Here is a 21614-nt window from a genome sequence, read left to right as displayed (position 1 = left end):
ACCAAGCCAATTTGGGATCCTGATGTCCCATCCCAGCCTTGCAAAGAGCACAATGCTTTTCTTGCCCATAGATGGCAGCATCTGTACTGTTAGTAGTCTCTGTGTGAATGTGTGTGTGTGTGTGTGTGTGTGTGTGTGTGTGTGTGTGTGTGCGCACGTGCATGCGCATGTACATGGGTTATACATATGTGTAGGTCTGTGATTGACTCAGTTTTTCCCTTTAATGAACTTGAACTCATGGTTGGTCTGGCCCCAAGCCAGACTCCATCTAACGGGAGAAGCTGATGTGGAAATAGACCATGCCAGTGACCAAAAGACTGTAGGGATGCAGAGGGACACGGAATACAGTGACTATACACAAGACTCAAGGGTCCCAGTGTGGAGTACCTGGCTGGGGCTTGTGGTGTGTAGGTGAAAGCTGAGGTGGAGGGAGATGGTAAAAAAGGGTGGACATTGCACGTTGTCTGGGATCTATGGGGAGCCGGGGCAGAGTCTGATCCTCAGAGTGATATGGTCCAGATCTGCTCTGAGGAGTTGTATTGTGGAGGAGCTAGAGGGGAGGGAGAGGGTCAAAGGTTGAAGTGGCAGGTTGGATATGAGAGCAAAACAGGTATAGGTATGTATGTATGTGTGTATGTGTATGTGTGTGGGGGGGGGGGAGGGGGGATTGAGGACGTGGTACCTGGTGTCTGGCTTGATTCCTTGTGTGGATAGTAGGTGGTGGTGAGGTTTGTTGCAAGCCCCTCAAGTGAGCAGAGAGTATGTGATGGAGCACCTGTGGCTCACACCTGTAACCCTAGCTACTCAGTACGCTGAGATCTGGAGGATTGAGGGTCAAAGCCATCCAGGATAGGAATACCTGTGACACTCCACCTCCAATTCACCAGGAAAAAGCCGCCAGTAAAATTTTGGAGGGAGTGGCTCAAGTGGTAGAGCACCGGCTGTGAGCAAACAAGCCAAGCCATCACAAGGCAGGCTGGATGTGAAATGTTCATCCTCATACAGAGTTATCAGAGGGTAAAAGGTCATTCATCAGTCACAGGAATGACAAAAATCAGCTCTGCTTTGATCTATGTCTGGGATCTGGGAAGGTTTTGAGAAAGTTTTGCAGAGTTGCCATTTAACACCAGAGCATGTGTAGAGCCCCTCCCCCTCTGTGCCCCCCCCCCCCCCGCCCCAGCACCTAACCTTTGACCTCTCTGGTTTTGCCCACTGCTTTCTACCTGTGTCACCCACAGTGCAGAAATCACCACCAACATCTGGGCCATCTACTGCCAGCCCGAGAACAGGGCTCATCTGTGTCTTAATGCCAGCAGCAGCTGGCAGGGCCTCTTTGCATTTGGGATGGTGGCCTCTCCCCTTGGCTTGGAGAAGCTGGTTTGGGCAAAGGAATCTTCCTCTATGGATAGGTGACTGGAACTCCAGGTGTTGACATGGGTGAGACTCTGGGTTGCGCTTGACAGGTGAGGGCTGAAAAGGCTGAGCTGTTCCATCCATGAGGGGGCCTTCTGTCACCAATCTGTCAGGTACCCACTGGTCCTATGGCTTTCCAGGTCCTGTGTTACATCATAGGCTCAAAAGGGAAAGGAGCTAGAATCCTTGTTGGCAAAGAGCATGCCTCCTGGCAGAGGGAGAGCCCTACTCGCCTTGTGTGGCTGCCACTTGGCTCACTGATGGAGCAGCTGGATAATACAAGCACCGTGCTTAGGTATAGAAGTGGAGTGCACCACGACAATGCCCTGGGTACCCAAACTGCATGTATACAAGATGACAAGTTTATAGGAAAAAAAGAACAAGTCATTAATAATCACAGCCCATATGCACTGTGCACAACTCTTGACATTAAAAAAAATCTCTATGACTCTTTGCAATGGCCTAAATTCTAGTGCAGTCTAAGATTATCTCCCTTGTACAGAGAAGGCCACCAAATGAAGTAATTTGCTCAGGTTATCCATGTAAAGGCTACTGTGTAAAACCCAAGTCCTGAACTCTGAGGCTGGCTGAATGCAGACCTGCCCCAGGGCTGCCTCAATGTGCCCAGGAGATTCTAGGCTGGATGAACTGAGGCCTGGTAGCTTGAAGGAAGGTGAGAGTCCTGCTTGCCCTGCCCTGGAACTTGCCTGAATGTCCAATCCAGGGCCTTCTACTGATGGTAGAGACAGGGTTCATCCAGTACATGCGAGAAGAGGGTGAGAGAACATGGTTAGGAAGAGCTGGAAGAAAAAGGGTGCACAGTTGTGAACACTTACAGCATTCAAGGTCATGATCACTGCCTTCCAGGCTCTGAGGAGTCATTAGGAAACAGGTGAGTGGACCCGCTCTAGGTCGCCCCCACAGGGCTGGCAGCTGGTATGTAAGTACAGACTGAAATACCAAATGGGGATTTGGCTAGCTGACCTTTAACCCTGACATGGAGATTCTTGGGTTCTTTTCTAGGTACTACTGATTTCTGTTGTGAAGTATTTCCACCACAGCTACAGCCCCTCCTCCACGGAGCACCTCTTCTCCTTGTCCAGCCCTGGGAGGTAGGTAGAACAAGGTAGACATCTGTTATCGTCATCTTATGCCCAGGTGAAGTCCACTGAGGACCACTGTCTGGAGTCTACTACAAGGCCTTCAGGGTGGAAGCAGCTGCTGGTGGTCTCAGGGGACTCAAGAGGAGCTCCAACCTCCCCCACCCCCAACACACTTATGGCCTACACTGTACCTGACCACATTTCCTCCTTACCACCCTCAAGAGGAATCCAGGCCAGGGTGGGCAGGCCATCCAGGCAGACAAGGACTGGGTTGGGTGCCCAGATGCCTGGCCACACCCTGGTTGTGCTGCTTTCTTGCTTCCTGACTTTAGGAAAGTCACTTTCCCTCTCTAGGCTACTCCGTAAATACTTGGAGGAGGGGTGTGAGGGGGAGGGAAGGAAGGGCAGGAATGCTCACTGTAGGTTGTGGAAAGGTGAGAAAAGCTGGGTGTGGCCACCAGGTCCTTGGCTTGGGCTTGTTGACTGAAAAGTATGAGTCAGGGACTCTGGATGAGTCACCTCCACCTGGCTGGTGGCAGGGTGGGGTCAACCTGATTTCCAAGTGAGAGCTGAAGTTGGCTGGGAAGTGGGGACCATTGCAGAATCTTGGGCTGAAAGCCAAGCAATTCTTTTTTCTCAGTCCAGCTGGCCCTCAGTTTCTCCACCTGTAAGATGGGTGCATTATTTTCCCCTTTTGGTCAAAGTTGAATTTCTAAGTATGGAGAGAGCCTGGAGAGCACCTATCACCAACTCTGTGGCTGGCTACCAAAAAGGGAAGGGAATGACTTTATACAGAGCTTCCTGGTGGAGCACAAGCCAACCATGGTCCGGGCTGTTCCTCTTTCCCAAAGCTGACATGATAATCTGTCTGAAGGTCTCTAGGGAACTTTGTCCTCAGAGCTAGGGATCCCTAGAAGGCCCAAGGAATTTTAGACGCTGTTGGAGATGGTGCCTCTGTTCTAGGAGTCTTGAGTCCTTTTCTTTTCTCCACCACATAAAGAATTATGAGGCAGGAAAAGTGGGAACAGAGGCAAAGTGTACGTGAAAGTGAGAGAAGGTGCAGAGAGCCTCTTCACTGTTGGTCGGTTGGTTTGAGTCCAAACAGATTCTTGGCTGGGAGGGCCATGCACGCGGTGTAAGTCCTGTCCACTTGCTTCCCAGTCAAGGAGGGCTGTGGAGGAGGAGTGTACAGACTAGATAGTCTGTTTGTTTCCTGGTGGTTAGGGGCATTGCTTCCCTCAGGGTTTATCTCAGCTTTCCAGGGCCCCCCAGGAAGAGGAAAGGATGCTCTTTTTTGGGGAGGGGCATGGGGATCACCGTCTCTCCCTATCTGCCTAATCTTTCCCCTTTTTGCCTCGCTCCTGCCCTGCCTGTCAATGAGGAGTGCATAGCAGCTCTGCTCCACGCTGCCAGTGCTTTTGCTGATGGTGGTACCTGCCTCTTGCCTGTCCCAGCTCTGCGGACCCTGAAGGGTTGTAGGCCAGCCGTAGACCCCATTACCTGAGAGTTCCATGTGTTTGGTCCTCTTCCCCCTTCCGTATCACCACCTCACACCCACTTCATGGGCTTGGGTTCAACCAAGCAGCCCCAGGACCAAACCCTCAGGTTTTCTTGGCCTCCATCTTAGGTGCATGGGAATCTAGATGCTCTTCCTCAGCTTTGGAGAAGCTTGCATTGATTACCTTTTCTTCTACCTTTCTTTTTTTTAAATATTATTTTTAAGTAGTTGTACAGAGGAGTTACCTTTCAACAAAGCAGTTTATGAGTACAGTGCATCTTGATCAGTGTCAGCCCTTTCAACATCCTCTCCCATCCCTCTCAACCCACCTCTTCCCTTCCTTTTCTTAATTATGTAGGATATGCTTTGAACTTGATGATTGCATTCTCTTGCCTTCTCTTCATTTGTCCACTCCCCTCTCTTGATTCCACCCCACTCCTCTGTGATTACCCATTTCCTGATGTTTATTTTGTTGCAGTATGAGCCTTTCTAAAGAATTACACCATTTGAATTCTCCCCTGAATCTACTTTTTTTTTTTGCTAGTCCTGGGCTTGAACTCAGGACGTGGGTGTGTCCTTGAGCCTCTCTGTACTCAAGGCTAGCACTCTATCACTTGAGCCACAACCTCACTTCCAGCTTTTTCTGAGTAGTTCACTGGAGATGAACCTCACAGGCTTTTCTGCCTAGGCTGGCTTCAAACCATGGTCCTCTGATTTCAGCCTCTTGAGTAGCTAGAATTATAGGCATGAACTGCCAGTGTCCAGCTGAATATGCCATATTTTAATTAATATATTTATGTATACTTGAATACCACCCCAAAGTATTTATTTATATATTTATAAATTAATTCTAGCTTCCACATATGAGAAAAAAATTATTCTTTGTCTCTCTGAGCCTGAGTGTACATGGTTCTTTCCAAGTGTTTCCATTTTTTTTTGCAAACAATGTAATATCATTCTTTCTAATGCCACAATAAAATTCCACCGTGTATATACCACACTTTTTGATCCATTCATCCATTGAGGGCCATCTGAGCTGATTCCATACTTTGGTTATGGTGAATCTTACTGCAATGAGCATGGTTGTGCTGGTGGCTTTATTGTATTCTAGTTTGTAATTTTTTAGATACATGTCCAAGAATGGGATTGCTGGGTCATTAGGTAGTTCTATGTTTAGTTTTTTGAGGACCCTTCATACTGCTTTCTAGAGTGGCTGAACAAATTTACATTCCTACCAACAGTATATTAGAGTTCCCTTTTGGCTGTATCCTTGCCATAATCTGTTATTGTCTGTAGCCTTGATAATGGCCATTCTAACTGGGGTGAAGTGAAATCTCAGTGTTGTTTTGATTTGTTTTTCCTTTATGGCCAGACATATTGATCATCCTCTACCTTTCTGACTTTAGAGCCCTGTTTTTCTGTCTCAAATGTTCTCAGTATTCTGATCATCTTTTTTGTTGAGTTATAGAAATAGGTTCATTCACTCTTCCATTCATTCATGGATTAATTTGATAGGTATTTAGGCTAAATCTGGGTACTGGAGAATCAGCAAAGGATGGAACTTTTCTGTCTTACCTGAGTGGTACAGTAGAATTACTGGCATCATAGATTCATTCTGACTTCAGCTGTGAAGGAAATAATGGGTTATGGAAGCAATTTGGGGTGGGTGTGTTGAAGCGGGGGTTGTCTTGTCTGGTCAGAGCAGAGAAACCTTCAAGGCAGAGCCTTTAAGAGGGAGCAAGGGATGGCAGAATGAGCAGGGAAAGGGAGGCTTGCTGCAGCACAGAGAACACAGGACTGGCCAGATCATGCTGCTCTTGAATTTGCCTTTTAGGCTGGCCACTGGGAACCATGGAGAGACTTAATTAGTAGAAGCCTTGAAAGAGACAGGACCAGGGACCAGCCTGATGAATGCTGAGGATGTCATGTTGGGTTTTTCCAAACCCAGGTGTCCTGACACTGCCTGGTATGAGGCCTGGTGATGTTAGTCCTGGGAAATGTGAATCCCAGGATTCTTTCAGTTCTGCTTTGTGTGTGTGTGTGTGTGTGTGTGTGTGTGTGTGTGTGTGTGTGTGTGTGTGTGTGTGTGTGTGTGTGTGTGTGCGCGCGCATATGTGCGTGCTGGTCCTGGAGCTTGAACTCAGGGCCGAAGCACTGTCCTTGAAGCTTCTTTTGCTCAAAGCTAGTGCTTTACCACCGGAGCCACAGCTCCAATTCTACCTTTTATGTATTTATCTTTTTTTTTTTTAGTAATTTATTAGAGATAAGCATTGACTGACTTTGAACCACAATTCTCAAATCTCAGCCTTCTGAGTAACTGGGATTACAGGTGTACACCATCTGTGCCAGCTGGGTTCTACACTTACCAGCCAAACCCTCTCTGACTTCTGCTCTGGAGAGGGAGGTAAACTGAGGCCTGGAGTACACAGTGATAAGTGCCAAGGGGCCTAGAGAGCCATTGAGAGCTCTTCATCCTGGAGTGATACACACTGGCCTGAGGATGGGGACACAGGCACTTTGGGTTAGACGGGAGTATGCAAAGGCCTGGCTGCTCAGAGAAGCCCTCTGTACTTGGGAATTAGTGAATAAAGTGTGGATGGAAAAGTGACAGGAGATACTGACAGGGAGAAAGAGGTTGGGAAAGGCCTTGAAAATCAGGCCTTCATCTTCTGGGTGCCTTGGAGCCATGGATGGGTCTTTTATTTTTGTTGGTTGTGGGGCTTGAACTCTGGGCCTGGGCACTGTCCCTCAGCAATTCAGCTCAAGGCAAGAACTCTACCACTTGAGCCACAGCGCCACTTCTGGTTTTCTGGTGGTTAATTGGAGATAAGAGTCTCATGGACTTCCCTGCTCAGGCTGTCTTTGAACCACAATCCTCAGATCTCAGCCTCCTGAGTAGCTAGAATTACAAGTGTGAGCCACCAGTGCCTGTCATGGATGGGTCTTGAGCTGAGGAATGACTTGAATGATGGGATTTCAATCTGAAAGGGTGGAGCAGAAATGCGCTGTGCTGGAAGCTGGCTGGAGACAATGAATGTCACCCGTAAAGCCTTGTCACTCTCGCTGACCCCACCAACCAACCCCCATTCACACTCACAGAGCAAAATTCTCATGTCTGTCCCTTGTTCCTTATCCTTGCTCCATTCTGCCCCTGCTGGCCAAAAGCCTGAGTTGTCCACACTGCAGCCTGGGTGTGGTTAGGACAGTAGGTCTGAGCCTGTAGCCAGCTCTGACCTGGATTCCTGTGTGCCGCTTAAACAAGGTCTTCAATCCATCTCGGCCTCTGTTCCTTGCCATGAAGTGGGGGTGAGGGAGAAGACAGGGAAGTGAAGTCTGTCGCCTGTGCACAGTCATGGGACAGCCAGTTCATCTTGATATCTTTGTTGGCCCCTTACAGCTCAGTCTGTCATCAGCTGCTCCTTGGGGAGCTCTTCTTTTGGACCATAAATATGTGGACATCTTGAGCAGCCCTCACGAAGGCCTCTAGGGGACATGGACGGGGTGGAAATGTCTTTAGCATTGATATCTGGCTCAGGCCAAGCACAGGGGTCTGGATTGGCCTATTTGTACCTCTCTTGCCAGCACTAACACAAGATGAGTGTATCAAGCCAGCTTGCAGGTTTCTCAAAAACACTAAATGAGAAAGTGAATTTAAAGAATGATCATAGACCTGTGAGCATCATCCCACCAAACATATTCATCTTATGGCCAAGGAATCTGGGTCCCCAGTAGGGTCAGTGATTTACAAAACTGTGGACTCATTCATTTTTCTTTAGCCCATTGCAGTTCCAGTTTAAAAAACAGGACCATGCCTGGTGCCAGTGGCTCATGCCTGTAATCCTAGCTACTTAGGAGGCTGAGATTTGAGGATCATGATTCAAAGCCAGCCTGGGCAGGAAAGTCTGTGAGACTCTTATCTCCAATAAACCACTCAGAAAACTGGAAGTGGTGCTGTGGCTCAAGTGGTAAAGTGCTAGCCTTGAGCTGAAGAGCTGAGGAGCTGAGGGACAGTGCCCAGGCCCAAAGTTCAAGCCCCATGACTGACCAAAAAAAAAAAAAAAAGACCAATTTTCATTGCCCAGAGTGGTCAGGTAACCCCTGTAATTCCTGCATGTGGGAGACTGAAGAGGAGGATCGTGAGTTCAAAGCCAGCCTGGACTATTTAGTTGATTTTTTTTTGTCTCAAAAAGTCAAAGGCCAGGGATATATAGCTTAGGGGTAGAGTGCTTACACTCCATGCACAAGGATCTAGGTTTGATCACTAGTGTTATAAGATAGATTCATTAGTGAAATGAATTCTCAAGTTGAATAGGGAGAGAGGAACAGTAAAATGGTCCTCAAGTGGCAGAGGCTACCTTCAGACAACACTGGGGAATATTCTGCCTGAGGGTACACATCTGACTTTCTTAGTTCACATTTGGAGAAACTGAGGTCCAGAGAGAGAGGAGAGAGAGGGGGAGGGAGAGAATGGCTGGCCCATGGTCCACAGAGGGTGAGGAGCAGAAAAGAGACCCAGGCCCAGCTTTGGTATCAGCAGTAGGCAGGTGGAACTCTTCCCCCTCAAACCCACCCCACCCTTAAGAAAATACAGTGGAGCATGACACTGGGTTCCTGAGGAAGTTTTGGTGTTTCATTGTGTTGGGGAGGAGGATCATTTCCAGAACTGTGTGTGCCCCTGGTGCCTGCGGTGTTGGGCTTGGCACAGCTATTTTGGACAAAGCCACAGGCTTGTATTCACAGGCTGATGGGATTAGGTTGGCCTGTGTTAGGAGGTCACCACCTTTCTTCCACTCAGCCCAGCCGTGGCAGAGGAAGAAGCCTTTGGGGGAAGTTGGGACCCACAGGTGAGCAAAAAGAGAATTGGGGTAGAAGACTGCTAGGAAGAGGGACATGGAGGCTCCTAACTTCCCAGCTTAGTCACCAGGCAGATCTAAAGAGATGAGTCCTGGTCCCACCTTGTTCTCTTCCTGCATGTTGGGGACTCCTCACAGCCTAGGACCGCAGCTATGGTGGAGGGCCTCCTTCCCACCTGCCTGCCCTCTCATCCGGCCACACCTCCCCCTTGCACAGACCACACCTCCCAGCCACCCTCTACCTGCTTACCAGTTCCTGTGCCTGCAAAGACAAAGCTGGGTTCATCCTTCAAGTCCCTGCTCTAATGCTCACCTTTTGTGGACTTCCCACTGCCCACAGCAGCTTGAGCCATGATGGTGTTCCTTGTCTGTGTTCCTCACTGGGCCAGGACATACCATGGCAGGGCTAGGAAGGGAAGGGAGGGAAGGAGGGAAGCAGTAGTACCTGTCCTGGCTACTTACCTTGCATATCTAATATCCATCTGCACAACCCTCTGGGCTTTAGCTACTTTTTTTAAAGATGCCAGGGCTGGGTACCTGTGGCTCACACCTATAATCCTAGACTCAGGAGGCTAAGATCTAAGAATACTGCTTTGAAGCCAGCCAGGACAAATTCAAAGACTCCTATCCCCAATTAACCAGTATGAAAAACAAAAAAAAACCCCAAAACTGGAGATAATGATTCAAGAGACTGAGCATCATCCTTGAGTGAGAAAAAAACTAAGTCAGAACATGAAGCCTCGAGTTCAAACCTCCTACTACCACCACATACACACAAAAATAAAGATGCGAGAGGAGAATAATAGTCCTGAATGCAAACCTTGTTCTGCACTTCCTAACTATTTAGCCTCCTATTAAACAGCTCCAAGCCTCAGTTTTCCTATTAATTAAATGGGATAATGCCAGTCATAGGTCTTGGGGAGAATTCGACCAGACAGTGCCTGTTGTGGTATCTGGTTCATCAGCAGGAGGAATTAGAGAAGTGCTAAATGGAAAAGCTTCTAATATAGGGCCTTGCACAAGTCGGTGGCCAAGAGGAGAGATGAGATCTGGAAAATCCTGGCATCCCGCTCCACCCTGCACCTCCCCCCCACCCCCAACCAGTCCCCTGGGCCTATCCTGTTCCCCAGATCAGGGGAGCTTTGTGTGGGGATTGTTTTTCTTAAGAAGTTTCCACTGGTGCCAGGCGATGACTCAGAGTCTGAGTCATGAAGATTGAGGGCCAGGGAGTTGTGGGAAGAAAGGAGGAGGAGGGAGAAGAGAAAAGGGAGAGGAAGGAAGCCCTAGTTCCAGTCTTGGCTCTCCCACTGTTTGATCCACCAGACTTGATAAGCTCCCACTCTTTCCTGTTTGGCCTCAGTTTCCCTACGTGTGAAAGGAAGGTGGTGGGCTTTGTTGAGTGGGTCTTACTAGTGGCTGAGCCTTAGAATCAAGCCTCATTCAGACGTTCAGATGCACACGTTGGGTGCAGGGGGTGTGGCCTGGGAAACTGTCCTTTGCCTGAGTGTGCTAGGGGAGTTTCTGCACACCTGAGCTCCAGAGGTGTTCCCCAGCTGCCTTCTGAGGTTAGTGGCTCCAAGCTGGGGCGGCTTGACAAGGGACGGCTCTTGTGGAATGTTTTGGAGAGTGGTGTGTGGGAAGGGTGGGGCTCCTTATTTAAAAACAACAATAATAAATTTTAAAAAATCAACAGCATGAGCAAAAACAGACCAAGAGAAAAAAGGAGAATAATGCCAATGGATTTTTATTTGTTTGGGGAAAATTTTTTTATCTTATTACTTGTTACTATTAAAGTCGTTTAAACCCAAAACAAAACAAAACCCCAACAACAACAGCCAGTAACTCCCATCTATAATTCTAGCTACTCAAAAGACTGTCATCTGAGGATCCCTGTTCAAAGCCAGTCCAGGCAGGAAAGTTTGTGAGACTTGTATCTCCAGTTAACCACCAAAAAGCTCTAAGTGGAGCTGTGGCTCAAGCGGTAGAGTGCAAACCCTCAGCACACAAAGCTCAGGTACAGCCCCTACGCCAGGAGTTCAAGCTCTCGCACCAACACACATAAAAAAGGAAAAATACAGGAAGAATAAGTTTACAAAATAGTAAAAAGTAAAGAAACAATATTCTAAAAATATAGTTTGCATAGTTCTTTGAAATAAAATCACATATATTTATGTAACATCTATTTTACTCATTTTCATTAATCCAGTGATTGTGTGTGTGTGTGTGTGTGTGTGTGTGTGTGTGTGTGTGTGTGTATGTATGTGCTGGTCTTAGGCTTGAGCTTAGAGCCTGGCATTGTCCCTGAGCCTTATTAACTCAAGCCTAGTTTTCTATGCTCTTTACCACTTGAGCCATGCTCCACTTCTGGCTTTTTTTTTTTAATCTGTTGCAGGGCTTGAACTCAGGTTGCTGTCCCTGAGTTTTTTCACTCAAGGCTAGCACTCTACCACTTTGAGCCACAGAGACATTTCTGATTTTCTGGTGGAGACAAGAGTCTCAGACTTGTCTGCCTGGACTGGCTTTGAACTGTGATCAGCCTCCTGAATAGCTAGGATTACAGGTTTGAGCCACTAGCCCCCAGCTGAATGTGGTGATTTTTAATAAACGTAATTATACAACTACCCGGTTTTGGTTTGTTTGTGTGTTATTGAGATAGGGTCTCACTCAGTAGCCCAGGCTGGTGGTGGCCTCAATCTTCTTGCCTCAGATTCCTGAGTGCTGAGATTACAGGCGTGTATCACCATGTCTTGCTTATGCACTCATCTTCAGAACCAATCTTGAGAACATTTTTATTACTTCATAAGGATCCCTTGTGCCTGCTTGCAACCAGTATCCTGTCCACCTCATGGCTAACCACTCATCTATTTTGCCTCTGAATGCCCAGATCCTGTTCTTTTCCCAGCCTCATGCTTCTGGCTCTACAATCCTACTCAAAGTATTTCTGTGTTCTGACCTTCGGATTTCTCCTCAGTACAAGAGGGAAGAATTACTCCCCCTGCCCTTGCAGGGTATTGTTTGAGTTTTTCCCGATGTGTACAAAGTGTTCTATGCACAAGAGGAGCTGGGGATGTGGGAGGGAGCCCGGCACATAGAACATTCCAACAGCCCTAGTTAACATTATTATTATTTATGATGATTATTATTTTATTACTATTATTTTATGTGTGTATTTGTGTGTTTGCATATGTGCCAGTACTAGGGTTTAAACTAAGGGCCTCTGACTCTTTGCTTGGCTTTTTCACTCAAGGTTGGTTCTTGACCACTTGAGCCACATCTCTATTTCTCTTGCTTTCTGATAATTAATTGGAAATAAGAGTCTCATGGACTTTCTTGCCCAGGCTGGCTTTAATCCTCAATCCTAGATCTCAGCCTCTAGAGTAGCTAGGATTACATACACAAGCCACCGGTACCTGGCCTGAGCATTGTAAAGCACTCATTCTACACTAGGCCCAGGGCTGAGCATCTCACCTGCATGATGGACTTTTGTTCTCCAGGATGGCCCTGATGGGTTAATACCATTTCATTTTAGAGCTGAAGAATATTAGGCTCTGTTGAGGGTCACATAGACAGACTGTCCCAGAGCCCATTCTTTTTAGCCATTGTATCAAACTACCTTCTACCCTTTGGGCTATGAATCCTGGAGCCAGAGATGGAAATGCAGGTTTAGGACACTTACTGCTAAGGCCTAGGACCAGGAAGGTGCTGTGGACAGGGCATCCATGAGACATGATCCAAGAGAAAAGTGACATGGGATGCAGCTATCAGGTAGAACCGCCCCCTCAGAGCAGGGCATGAGGAATCCAGGGCCAGATGTGTGTGTGTCCTGGTGTCGAGAGCATGGTACAATGTATATACTTAGACACGTGGTCCCAGCAGTGTGGGACCTGAGCTACGGTAGCGGGTGGGCTCCAAGGCTACACTGGGACTCTCTATCGTGGCAGTGCTCAGGGCTCCAGGAAGCAGCAGCAGGGGCCTTTTTCCTCCTCTTCACAAAGGGTTGCCTGTTTTTCCCTTCCTCCTGCCTGTCTCTGGATGCCAAAGAGTGGGAGTGTCCCAGAGGGGCAGTGGGATCTGGAGCATGCCCCAATACCCCATTAGCTTGGACAGGGGTCAAGTCCTAGGGCCAAGTGCATGGCTCAGGAAGGGCCTGCCACACCCCTCAGATCCTCTTGCTTAGACCCAGCCCACCAGCATGGACTGGGACCAACAGAGCCCAGTAGTTTTCCTCCACGTGGTACTTACTCCCTGCTCTCCCCTCCCTGGCTTTCACTGTGGACTGTGGGCATGTTGTTGGTGTTTCTGGGCCTTGGGGGACAGCGAGCCTGATTGTGGCTGGGGCTGTGGAAGCAGAGGTAGAAGTTGCTGAGAGCTGTTGAGGAGGCAGGTGGACACTCAGGAGAGGCTGTGGACCGGAGGTGGAATTTCTTGAGCCCTCCTGGCACCCAGAACTCATGGTTTTGTTTTGTCTCATCCTACAAGTGCTTGGCTTTTTCTGCTCAATACTGATGCTCTACCACTTGAGCCACATCTTCACTTCGGGCTTTTTGCTGGCTAATTGGGGCTAAGAGTCTCAGATTTGTCTGTCTTGGCTCCTTTCAAACCTGGATCTTCAGATCTAGCCTCTACCACTTGAGTTACTGCTCTACTTCTGGCTTTTTCTGAGTAGTTTATTGGAGATAAAGTCTCACAGACTTTCCTGCCCAGGCTGCCTTTGAACTGTGATCATCAGATCTCAGCCTCCTGAGTAGCTAGGATTTCAGGCGTGAGCCACTGGCGCCTGGATCTCTCGTTTGAGACAGTCTTGCTATGTACTTCAGGCTAGCCCAGAGCTCACTACATAGCCCAAGCTGGCTTCAAACTGGAAATCCTGGCTTTGCTTTCCTAGCCCTGGAATTATAAGCCTACATCACCACACCTGGCATCATACCTGCCTAAGAGCAACTTTACTAACACTTAATCTACATTAAACTCTGTGTTAAAACCCAAGTGTGTTTTACCTGGTTCAATTCTTAAAGCAAGCATAGGAAGAAGGTACTGTAATCCCCAATTTACAGATGAGGAAATGGTGACACAGAGATCCAAGATGACTTGCTTAACTCTACTAGCTAGTTCAGGGGTAGATTGCCCCCAGACTTTTCTGTGGGAGCTCTTCTCCAAAACACACCCATGGGTCCCTCCCTTTGTTTTTCTCCCTCTTGGAAAGTCCTCCCTCTGTGGAGCTGCCCTGTAGCTTCTCCTGCTCCATCTGTTCCTGGCTGGGGCATCACAAACCCTACCTTCCTTTGCCAGCAGACCTACCTACAGTCGGTGTCCTCCGAGTCTTCTGCAGGTTCGAGTCACCGTGTCTGCATGGTGTGCATTTGTATTTTGCCTAGGTTCCCTTGGCAGGGTCCAGGATCCTGAGTGGGGAGGGAGGACGGGACAGGATAGAGAGGCTAGGACCCAATTCTTTGGATCCCCAAGTCTCCCGGGGTAAGCTCCTCCCCTAAGGCAGGGGAGAGCCCGCTGCTGCTATGGATCCTGGCACCAAGGGCCCCGGGGCTCACACTATGGATGGCCAAACCTTGCAGCTTCCAGGGCATGGGGTCAGGAAATGGTGGGGCGGGGCCCCTCTGGATGTCCTGCCCTGGCTTGCTGCATAAGGTGGGGTTGGTTCTGGAAGATTGGAGAGGGCCAGTGGCTTCAGTCCCTGGGATGATTGGCCTCTTAGAGGTGGCATCAGCCAAGACTCACTGGCCGTCTGCCCAATTGCTGTCCACACCCAGGATGAACTTGGCCAAGGCAGAGGCCCAGCTGGCCTGTCAGGGAGCCCTGATCCATAGAAACCTAGACTTCGGCTCTGGCCTGGTTGTCCAGAGACCTGAGTTCTAGGTTTGTCATGCCAGGCACTGGCTTTGTGGTCGTGAGGCATCATCCTCTTTTTCTTGGTGTTGTCATAACAACAAGGAGAAACTGATGCTCATTATTGCTACCCAGCCCTGCTCTGGGTAGTGTACTCAGCCCTCCTCACCCCACCTCCACCCCACATTCTGCAACTGGACATCACTGTCCCTATTTGTAGATGCATTACCTGAGACTCAGAGAGGGAAAGACCTTGCTCTAGGTCACACAGCTCAGTCTTGAACACAAGTTCCACTGCAAGATGCATAGACTTCCTCACCCCCCTCGTTCCATGCTGCTCTTCCTTGGTGAATGTGTTTTTGCCTCTGTGCAAGCCAAGCAGACTGTTCAGGAAGACAGTGCTCACTTTTGGGGAGGTTCTACTGAGTGTCAGGCCTTGGACCCCCTCATGGCTTCCTCGGCTCAGTCTCATCCTCCCCCATTTTATAGATGAGGAAACTGAGGCCTTCATCGCAGGCCACTCGATTCTAAAAGCTGAGTTCTTTCCAGTCCACAGGGCTCGCCAGGACCTGTCTAGGCCCTGTCCAGTTTCTCTGGGTTTCATAACTGGCTTCTCTGTTTACTGACCATTGTCCCTGCTGGCAGAGCCCTAGGCCAGAGGGGCGGGTGCTCCCAGGAGGACTAGAGAGAGAAACAGTGTTAGCAAAAGCAAACAAGCTGTATGAGAATGGCTGGCTGCCTGGGAAATCCAGAACAACAGTGTTTGAGATGAAGGAAAAGAACAGGGTGGTGTCTTCAGGCCCAGCCAAGGTCTTTTGTATATCATGGCTGGGGGGTGGAGGGGGTGGGGGGTGCGGATGAGGCTACGCCTAGTGGATGTTAACCATACTGAGAGACCCAGAGAAATACAGAGACTGGCCTGAGGTCAGTCACAGAGAGAATGAGGGTCTAGGGCCGGTTGTAGATGGCCGGGGGGGGGTTGGGGTCAGCCACAGTCCCCCAGGGTCTGCAGAGGAGTGTGGGCTGTACCACTTCATCCTGTAGTGGACACTGGATAGCTGCTAAGCGTGTGGCACTGAGCAGGATGAAGATCAAGATGGAGGTGCAGCAGATAGACTGATGGAGGAAGTTGGTGGGGAGTCTGTCTGTCCCACGTCAAAGAACCCGTGCTGGACCTGAGTGCCATGTGTTACAAGGAAAAGACTACAGTCTGTCCTCCACTTAGTGGCCCAAACCTTTGTCCTGGACACTCATGGCTTTCTTGGTGCCTCTTCCTGTTAGAGACTCCTGACTACCAGCTTGGCCTGGGCTTGGGTGGTTTAGCAACTACAACTTGGAGACTCTGTAGGGTGGCCCTACTCCTGCCAGGCGGTACCAGGGCTCCTGCCTGGTCCCACTGGCTTTGGAGTGGGTTGGATGTATGTTCAAATCTCAGTAATACCTCCTTCCAGCAGACTGACCCTGAGTAAGTGACTGTCCCTCTCCAAGCCTCAGTTTCCCTGGCTTGGCATGCTGCTCTTCCTGGCTTAAATCAGAGGTCCTGGGCTATCTGATTCAAAAGGACCCATAGGGGTGACCTGATCCTCTCCTCTGACCTGCAGCTTAGGGACATGTACATTCTGGGTATGATTGTACAGCCAGCATTGGGAGTGCTGTCCTGGAAATGAGACTTAGACTCAGACCGCAGCGGGGCCCCCCTGTTTTTTGTACATGGAGACACTGAGGTCAGCAGATGGACAATGAACTGCCCAAAGCTATCCAGGAAGTCGTTGATAAAGCCAGCCCTGGCATGGGGGAGGGGAGGTGCTTCAAGAGAACCTGAGTTCTCTTGAACCTACACATCATCTTCTAGGCAAGGAACCCAGTCAGCTAGTGTTACTCCACCTTCCTCCCCACGTATTGGTGTCCTCTTTGAGGGTTCCCCACCCTGGGGGTCCTAGAAGGCTAGGACCAGGGACCAAGTTCCAAACCTACAAGGCAGGCAAAGCTGCAGGACCTCTGTGATCATTAACCTGAAGCTAGGGACCCTGGACTGGTGGTCACTGACCTTGGGGTCTAAGCTGAGCCACCTTGGCCTGTTAATCACCAACTGGGCAAGTCCCAGCCACACTGTTCTATAAGGGGGGCTGCTCAGCCAGGCAGGCGGGCTGTCGCTTCAGGTTCCCTTTGTGGGGCTGAGAGGATAAGGACATTTCCTCTTGATGTTCACTTGCATTTTCTGAATTGTCTAAGAAGCAAGTATCCCTTTAAGTCTAGAAAGCATTGTTTCTATACTGAGTATCAGTGGGTCATACCTATAATCCTAGCTAATCAAGAAGATGACATCTGAGGATCGCAGTTCAAAGACAGGTAGGGCAGGAAAGTAAGGGAGACTCTTTATCTCTTAACTAACCAGCAGAAAAGCCAGAAGTGGAGCTGTGGCTCCAGTGGTAGAGTACCAGACTTGAGTTGTAAGTGCTGAGGGACAGAGCCCAAGCCCTGAGTCCAAGCTGTAGTACTGGCATACACACACACACACACACACACACACACACACACACACACACACACACACACACACACACACACACACACACACACACACACACGATTAGTGTCCTATAGGAAAAGTAAACTATATTGGATGTATGCTTTTAAAGTTTTAATACCTACAGCAATGCTTTTTGAAAGTTTTTCAATGATCATCTTTAAGTAGTCGGATAAATGAGACTCAATTCAGCATGTCAACTTGAGTATAATGCATCTGAAAACTTTTTTCCCCGCAAGTGTCATGAGGTATACTTTGCATGTCATACATAATTCGTTCACTGTAAGTGTACAGTTCCATGATTTTTACTAGATTCTATCGTTTGTGTCATTCTCACAGGAATCCATCACTCTGGAAAGAGTGCTGATAATTGCAGTGATCTGGGTATTTCCTTCAGCTTCAGGCAAGCCTCGCCATGTCCTAGAGTGAAATCTTTTTCATCCTTTCAACGGGCTGCCTGAACAGTTTAGTGTTTATTGACTTCTTGTGGGAGGTCTGTGAAAAGAGGAATAGGAGAAATTATTGTTCTACAGTTTGCTTTTTTTTGTGCACCTGGATGTGTCTCTGAGCTTACTGAGTGCCTACTGTGTGCCTGGCACCATCGAATCAAACTTATTCTCCCCCCCTCCCCCCACAGCTGCATAGTGGTTCATTGTATGGCAGCTCTATAATTTATTTAAGCCAGTATACTTGGATCTTTTCCAATTTCCTCCAAACAATGCTTCAGTGAACATCCTTGCACGTATATGTTGGTGTTCATCTGTAAGTAATTCTGTAGGAAATGTATGTTTTGAATTTAAACAACCAACTTGCTCTCCAGAGAGGTGACACTGGCTTATGTAGCCATCAAGAAGGCATGAGCAGTGGGCTTAAATCTTCCTGCGAGGAGGGGAGACACTCTGAGTCTAGCCCAGGTCGGTCTTCTGCAGGCTTCATGGGCCTGAGGGTAGGCATACCCAGGCCATGAAACACTTGAGAAATCAGCATCCCTCTAAGGCTCTCCACAGACGCCCAATGAAGTCGACTCTTCAGTGTGATTCATAGGTCTCTGGGGCACCTGCCTCCCTGGCCAGCCCCATCTCCTCGTATCCCCTACACATCAGCTGACCCTCATTATTCCCTGGACATGGCCTGTGTTTGCCTGCCCTTTGCCCAGTCTGTTCCCTCTACTTCAAGGCCTAGATTACAAGTCCCCTCCTCCAGGAAGCTTCTTCCTGTGGTGGCAATTGCCTTCTCTCCACTCTGTATTCTCTTAGCCTTTGATCTGAGCCCCACTTCCCTCTTAAGGAGGAGGAAGTTGTGGATGGGGAAGAGCAAATTTCAGCCACATTAGATAAGAAGCTTTCTAACCCAGGTTCCAGGAGGAGTTGGGATGGGTGACTGTTTGCCCAACTGCAGGCCAGGCTGTTTTTATAGGAATAATCTAACCCCAAGCAAGGGCAATGGCCTGTAGTAGATAGGGAACCAGAAGTATGGAAAAAAAGCAAGTAATGTACAGAAATCCAGCCCAGGTCTTCAACTTCTTACTTCCCATAATGCGTGGGAGAAGATTGAGACTCTCCCTTGCCCAGGAGAGTGGAACAGAGAAAGCAGGCGACCAGCTCAAGAAGCACGGGCTTCTTATCTGCAAGATATGAATCTAAAGTGTTCCCCATGGGAAGAGATAAAGAGTATCAAAAAAGAACAACTTTGTACATGGAAGTAACTTCAGGTTTTGTTAAAAATAAACCTTTTTAAAACAGATGCGTGTTTTGGGATATGGGTGGCTCACGCCTGTAATCCTAACTACTCAGGAGGCTGAGATCTGAGGATCACAGTTTGAAGCCAGCCTGGGCAGGAAAAGCCCAAAAGACTCACCTCCAAGTTACCACAGAAAGCCAGAAGTGGAGCTGTGTGCTCAAGTGGTAGAGTGTTAGCACCTTAAGCAGAAAAAGCTCAGGGACAATACCCAGGTACTGAGTTCAAGCCCAAGTACTGGCACCAAAAAACCAAACCAAAACAACAACAAAAAGCAAAACAAATGAATGTTATTTAAAGGCTGGGCACTAGTATTTCATGGCCATAATTCTAGCGACTCAGGAAACTTGTAGTTCGAAGCTAGTCTGGGGAAGGAAAGGCCATGAAATTCTTTTTTTAAAAATTGTTATTGTAAAGGTGATGTACAGAGGGGTTACAGTTACCTAAATCAAGTAATGAGTACTTTTCAACAATGTCACCTCTTCCCTCCTTTTCTGTTTTTCCCTCCCAAACCCTCCCCCACTAGTTGTATAGTTCATTTCCAACATAGTGTCTAGAGAGTATCACTGCTGCATTTGTTCACCCTTTGTCCCTCCATTTCTGTGCCCCCCTTTCTCTCCCCCAAACAGATAAACTTACATAGACTCACAAGACAAAAGGTACAGAAGTCAAAAACGACAAAGGAGAAAAAAGAAGTAAACTAACAACAACAACAACAAAAAACCACTCTTGTTTCCATTTCTTGGAGTTCATTTTGATCAATATCATTTTTTTTTTTTTTTGTCGGTCGTGGGGCTTGAACTCTGGGCCTGGGCGCTGTCCCTCAGCTCTTCAGCTCAAGGCGAGCGCTCTACCACTTGAGCTACAGCGCCACTTCCGGTTTTCTGGTGGTTTATTGGAGATAGGAGTCTCACGGTTTCTCCTGCCCGGGCTGGCTTTGAACCGCGATCCTCAGATCTCAGCCTCCTGAGTAGCTAGGATTACAGGCGTGAGCCACCAGCGCCCGGCTTGATCAATATCATTTTATAAAAATATAGCATGCTTGAAATTTGCAAGTCATCCTTATGCAAGAGCCAGACTAATCATCTCTGTATTGTTCCAATTTTAGCAAGTATGTGCGAGGAAGGGAGCACCATGAGATTTCTATCTCTTTAATTAACCATTAAAAAAAGCTGTGGTTCAAATAATAGAACACCAGTGGAAAAAGCTAAAGGACAGTGCTCAGGTTCTGAGTTCAAGCCCCAATATTGGCACAAAAAGAGAAAAGCCAAAGTCTGTTAGGGGCTGGAAAGCAGCCTTGGGCTGGTTTGGAACTCATCCCCAGATCTCAGCCTGCTGAGTAGCTAGGATTACAGACTTGAGCCATGTTGCCAGTCTCCGTCTCTGACCCACCCTGCCCCTCTCTGAGGTTTGCCTTCCCTTCCTGTAGTTGGTGGCTATGCCAGCTGCCTTGGGTGGGAGTTCTGCCAGAGCTACTGTGGATTCAAGCCATTTGAGTAACACCGGGCTCTTCCTAAGTACTCACTCTGAAAACTATGTTCTGACATACCATTATGCAGAGAGCTTCAGGAACATGCTAGGTACAGAACGCAGGGGAGGCTTGCGGGAAGTCACACGGAAGGAGACCGGAGATGGGCTCCCCATCCTTCTTTCTTGGATCCACTTAGCTAGCCCTGACCTAGCACCTGCTGTATGTCAGGCTCTGGGCTAGGTCTCTGCCCGGGGAGGTTCGAGACCTCGCCCAGGTCGGGTCGGTCCCAGTGGCAATCCAGCTGTCTCCAAGATCCAGGATAGATCCCCGCCTCTCCCCACCCCCTCCCCACTTCCCCCGCGGGGATCAGGGCACAGCGCCCTGCCCTGCGCCCTCCCTGCGGGGCGGTCCCGGGTTTGGGCGGACTGGGCGGGTAGCTACTTAAGGTCTGGGGACGGGAGGCTGTGAGGCTACGGACCGGCTCAGACATTGCACTGTGGCTGCCATGGCGCTGCACGGCTCCTCCGCGCGGCTGGGCGCGCTGGTCCTGGCTCTGTGCGCGCTGTCACCTGCCCTGGCGGCCACCACGTCTCGGGGTTCAGCCCCGGCGCCAGCACCCCAGGGGAGGGGGACCCAGACCCGGGTGAGTGCCCAGAGGGGGTTCCCTCTCCCCCCCACACGGGGGCTCCCGGAGTAACTCTCTATTGTAAGTTCTTGCAGATACAGCGCTAGGAAAAGGGAGTAATTCAGGTCTAGAATGGAAAAACTGTTTTGTTGCTTTGTAAGTATCTCTTGCTGCTTCTGGGCTCTGGCCAGGGGAGGGGAGCGGGGACCTCAGGGGACCAGGGCTGCTTCCCTCCCTGCAAGCTAACCTTACTTTAGAAGGACTTCTCCCTCACCCACTCATCCCTGCAGCCCTGTTTCTCCTTTTCCTTATCTAACTTCTGATGGCCCCCACGGCTCTCCTCCCACCTTCTGATCTCTTCTCCCATGGATTCCCTCTCACTTACTACTTTCTCTCCTTTTCTCTCTCGCCAAGTCCCTTCCCTCTTTCCTGTATCTCATCCCTGTCTGCTTAATTGTCATCCCTATTATTTATTCTCCTCTCTGCTCTTTCTCTCTGGTGATAACTACTCTTGGTCTTTCTGCCTTCCTGCCTATCCCATCTTTC

At 48.9% G+C, this 21614-nt stretch overlaps 1 protein-coding gene and 1 non-coding gene across 4 annotated transcripts in view; one reads left to right on the top strand and one right to left on the bottom strand.

Annotated features, from left to right (window-relative positions):
* Positions 1-21614, top strand: part of LOC138803180 (gelsolin-like) — a 57106-nt gene that overhangs the window by 10959 nt on the left and 24533 nt on the right. The window contains exons 2-3 of one of the 3 annotated variants that reach the window (XM_069987026.1): positions 2437-2525; positions 21155-21224. In XM_069987026.1, coding sequence (XP_069843127.1) covers positions 21201-21224 — 24 coding nt within the window. In that variant the 5' untranslated portion in view covers positions 2437-2525; positions 21155-21200. Of the gene's footprint in view, positions 1-2436; positions 2526-20907; positions 21087-21154; positions 21225-21614 lie in introns of those variants that run through there. The other 2 variants (XM_069987024.1, XM_069987023.1) reach the window with 2 other exon arrangements.
* LOC138803187 (U6 spliceosomal RNA) lies at positions 19998-20105 on the bottom strand. Its single transcript, XR_011364891.1, has one exon. It is a non-coding gene; the product is annotated as a U6 spliceosomal RNA (small nuclear RNA).

This window comes from Dipodomys merriami, unplaced genomic scaffold (assembly GCF_024711535.1).
Source record: "Dipodomys merriami isolate MVZ:Mamm:240054 unplaced genomic scaffold, mDipMer1.0.p SCAF_336, whole genome shotgun sequence".
Lineage (NCBI taxonomy): Eukaryota > Metazoa > Chordata > Mammalia > Rodentia > Heteromyidae > Dipodomys > Dipodomys merriami.
Note: the sequence above shows the minus strand (reverse complement) of the source record. Positions and strands in the feature narration are given on the sequence as shown.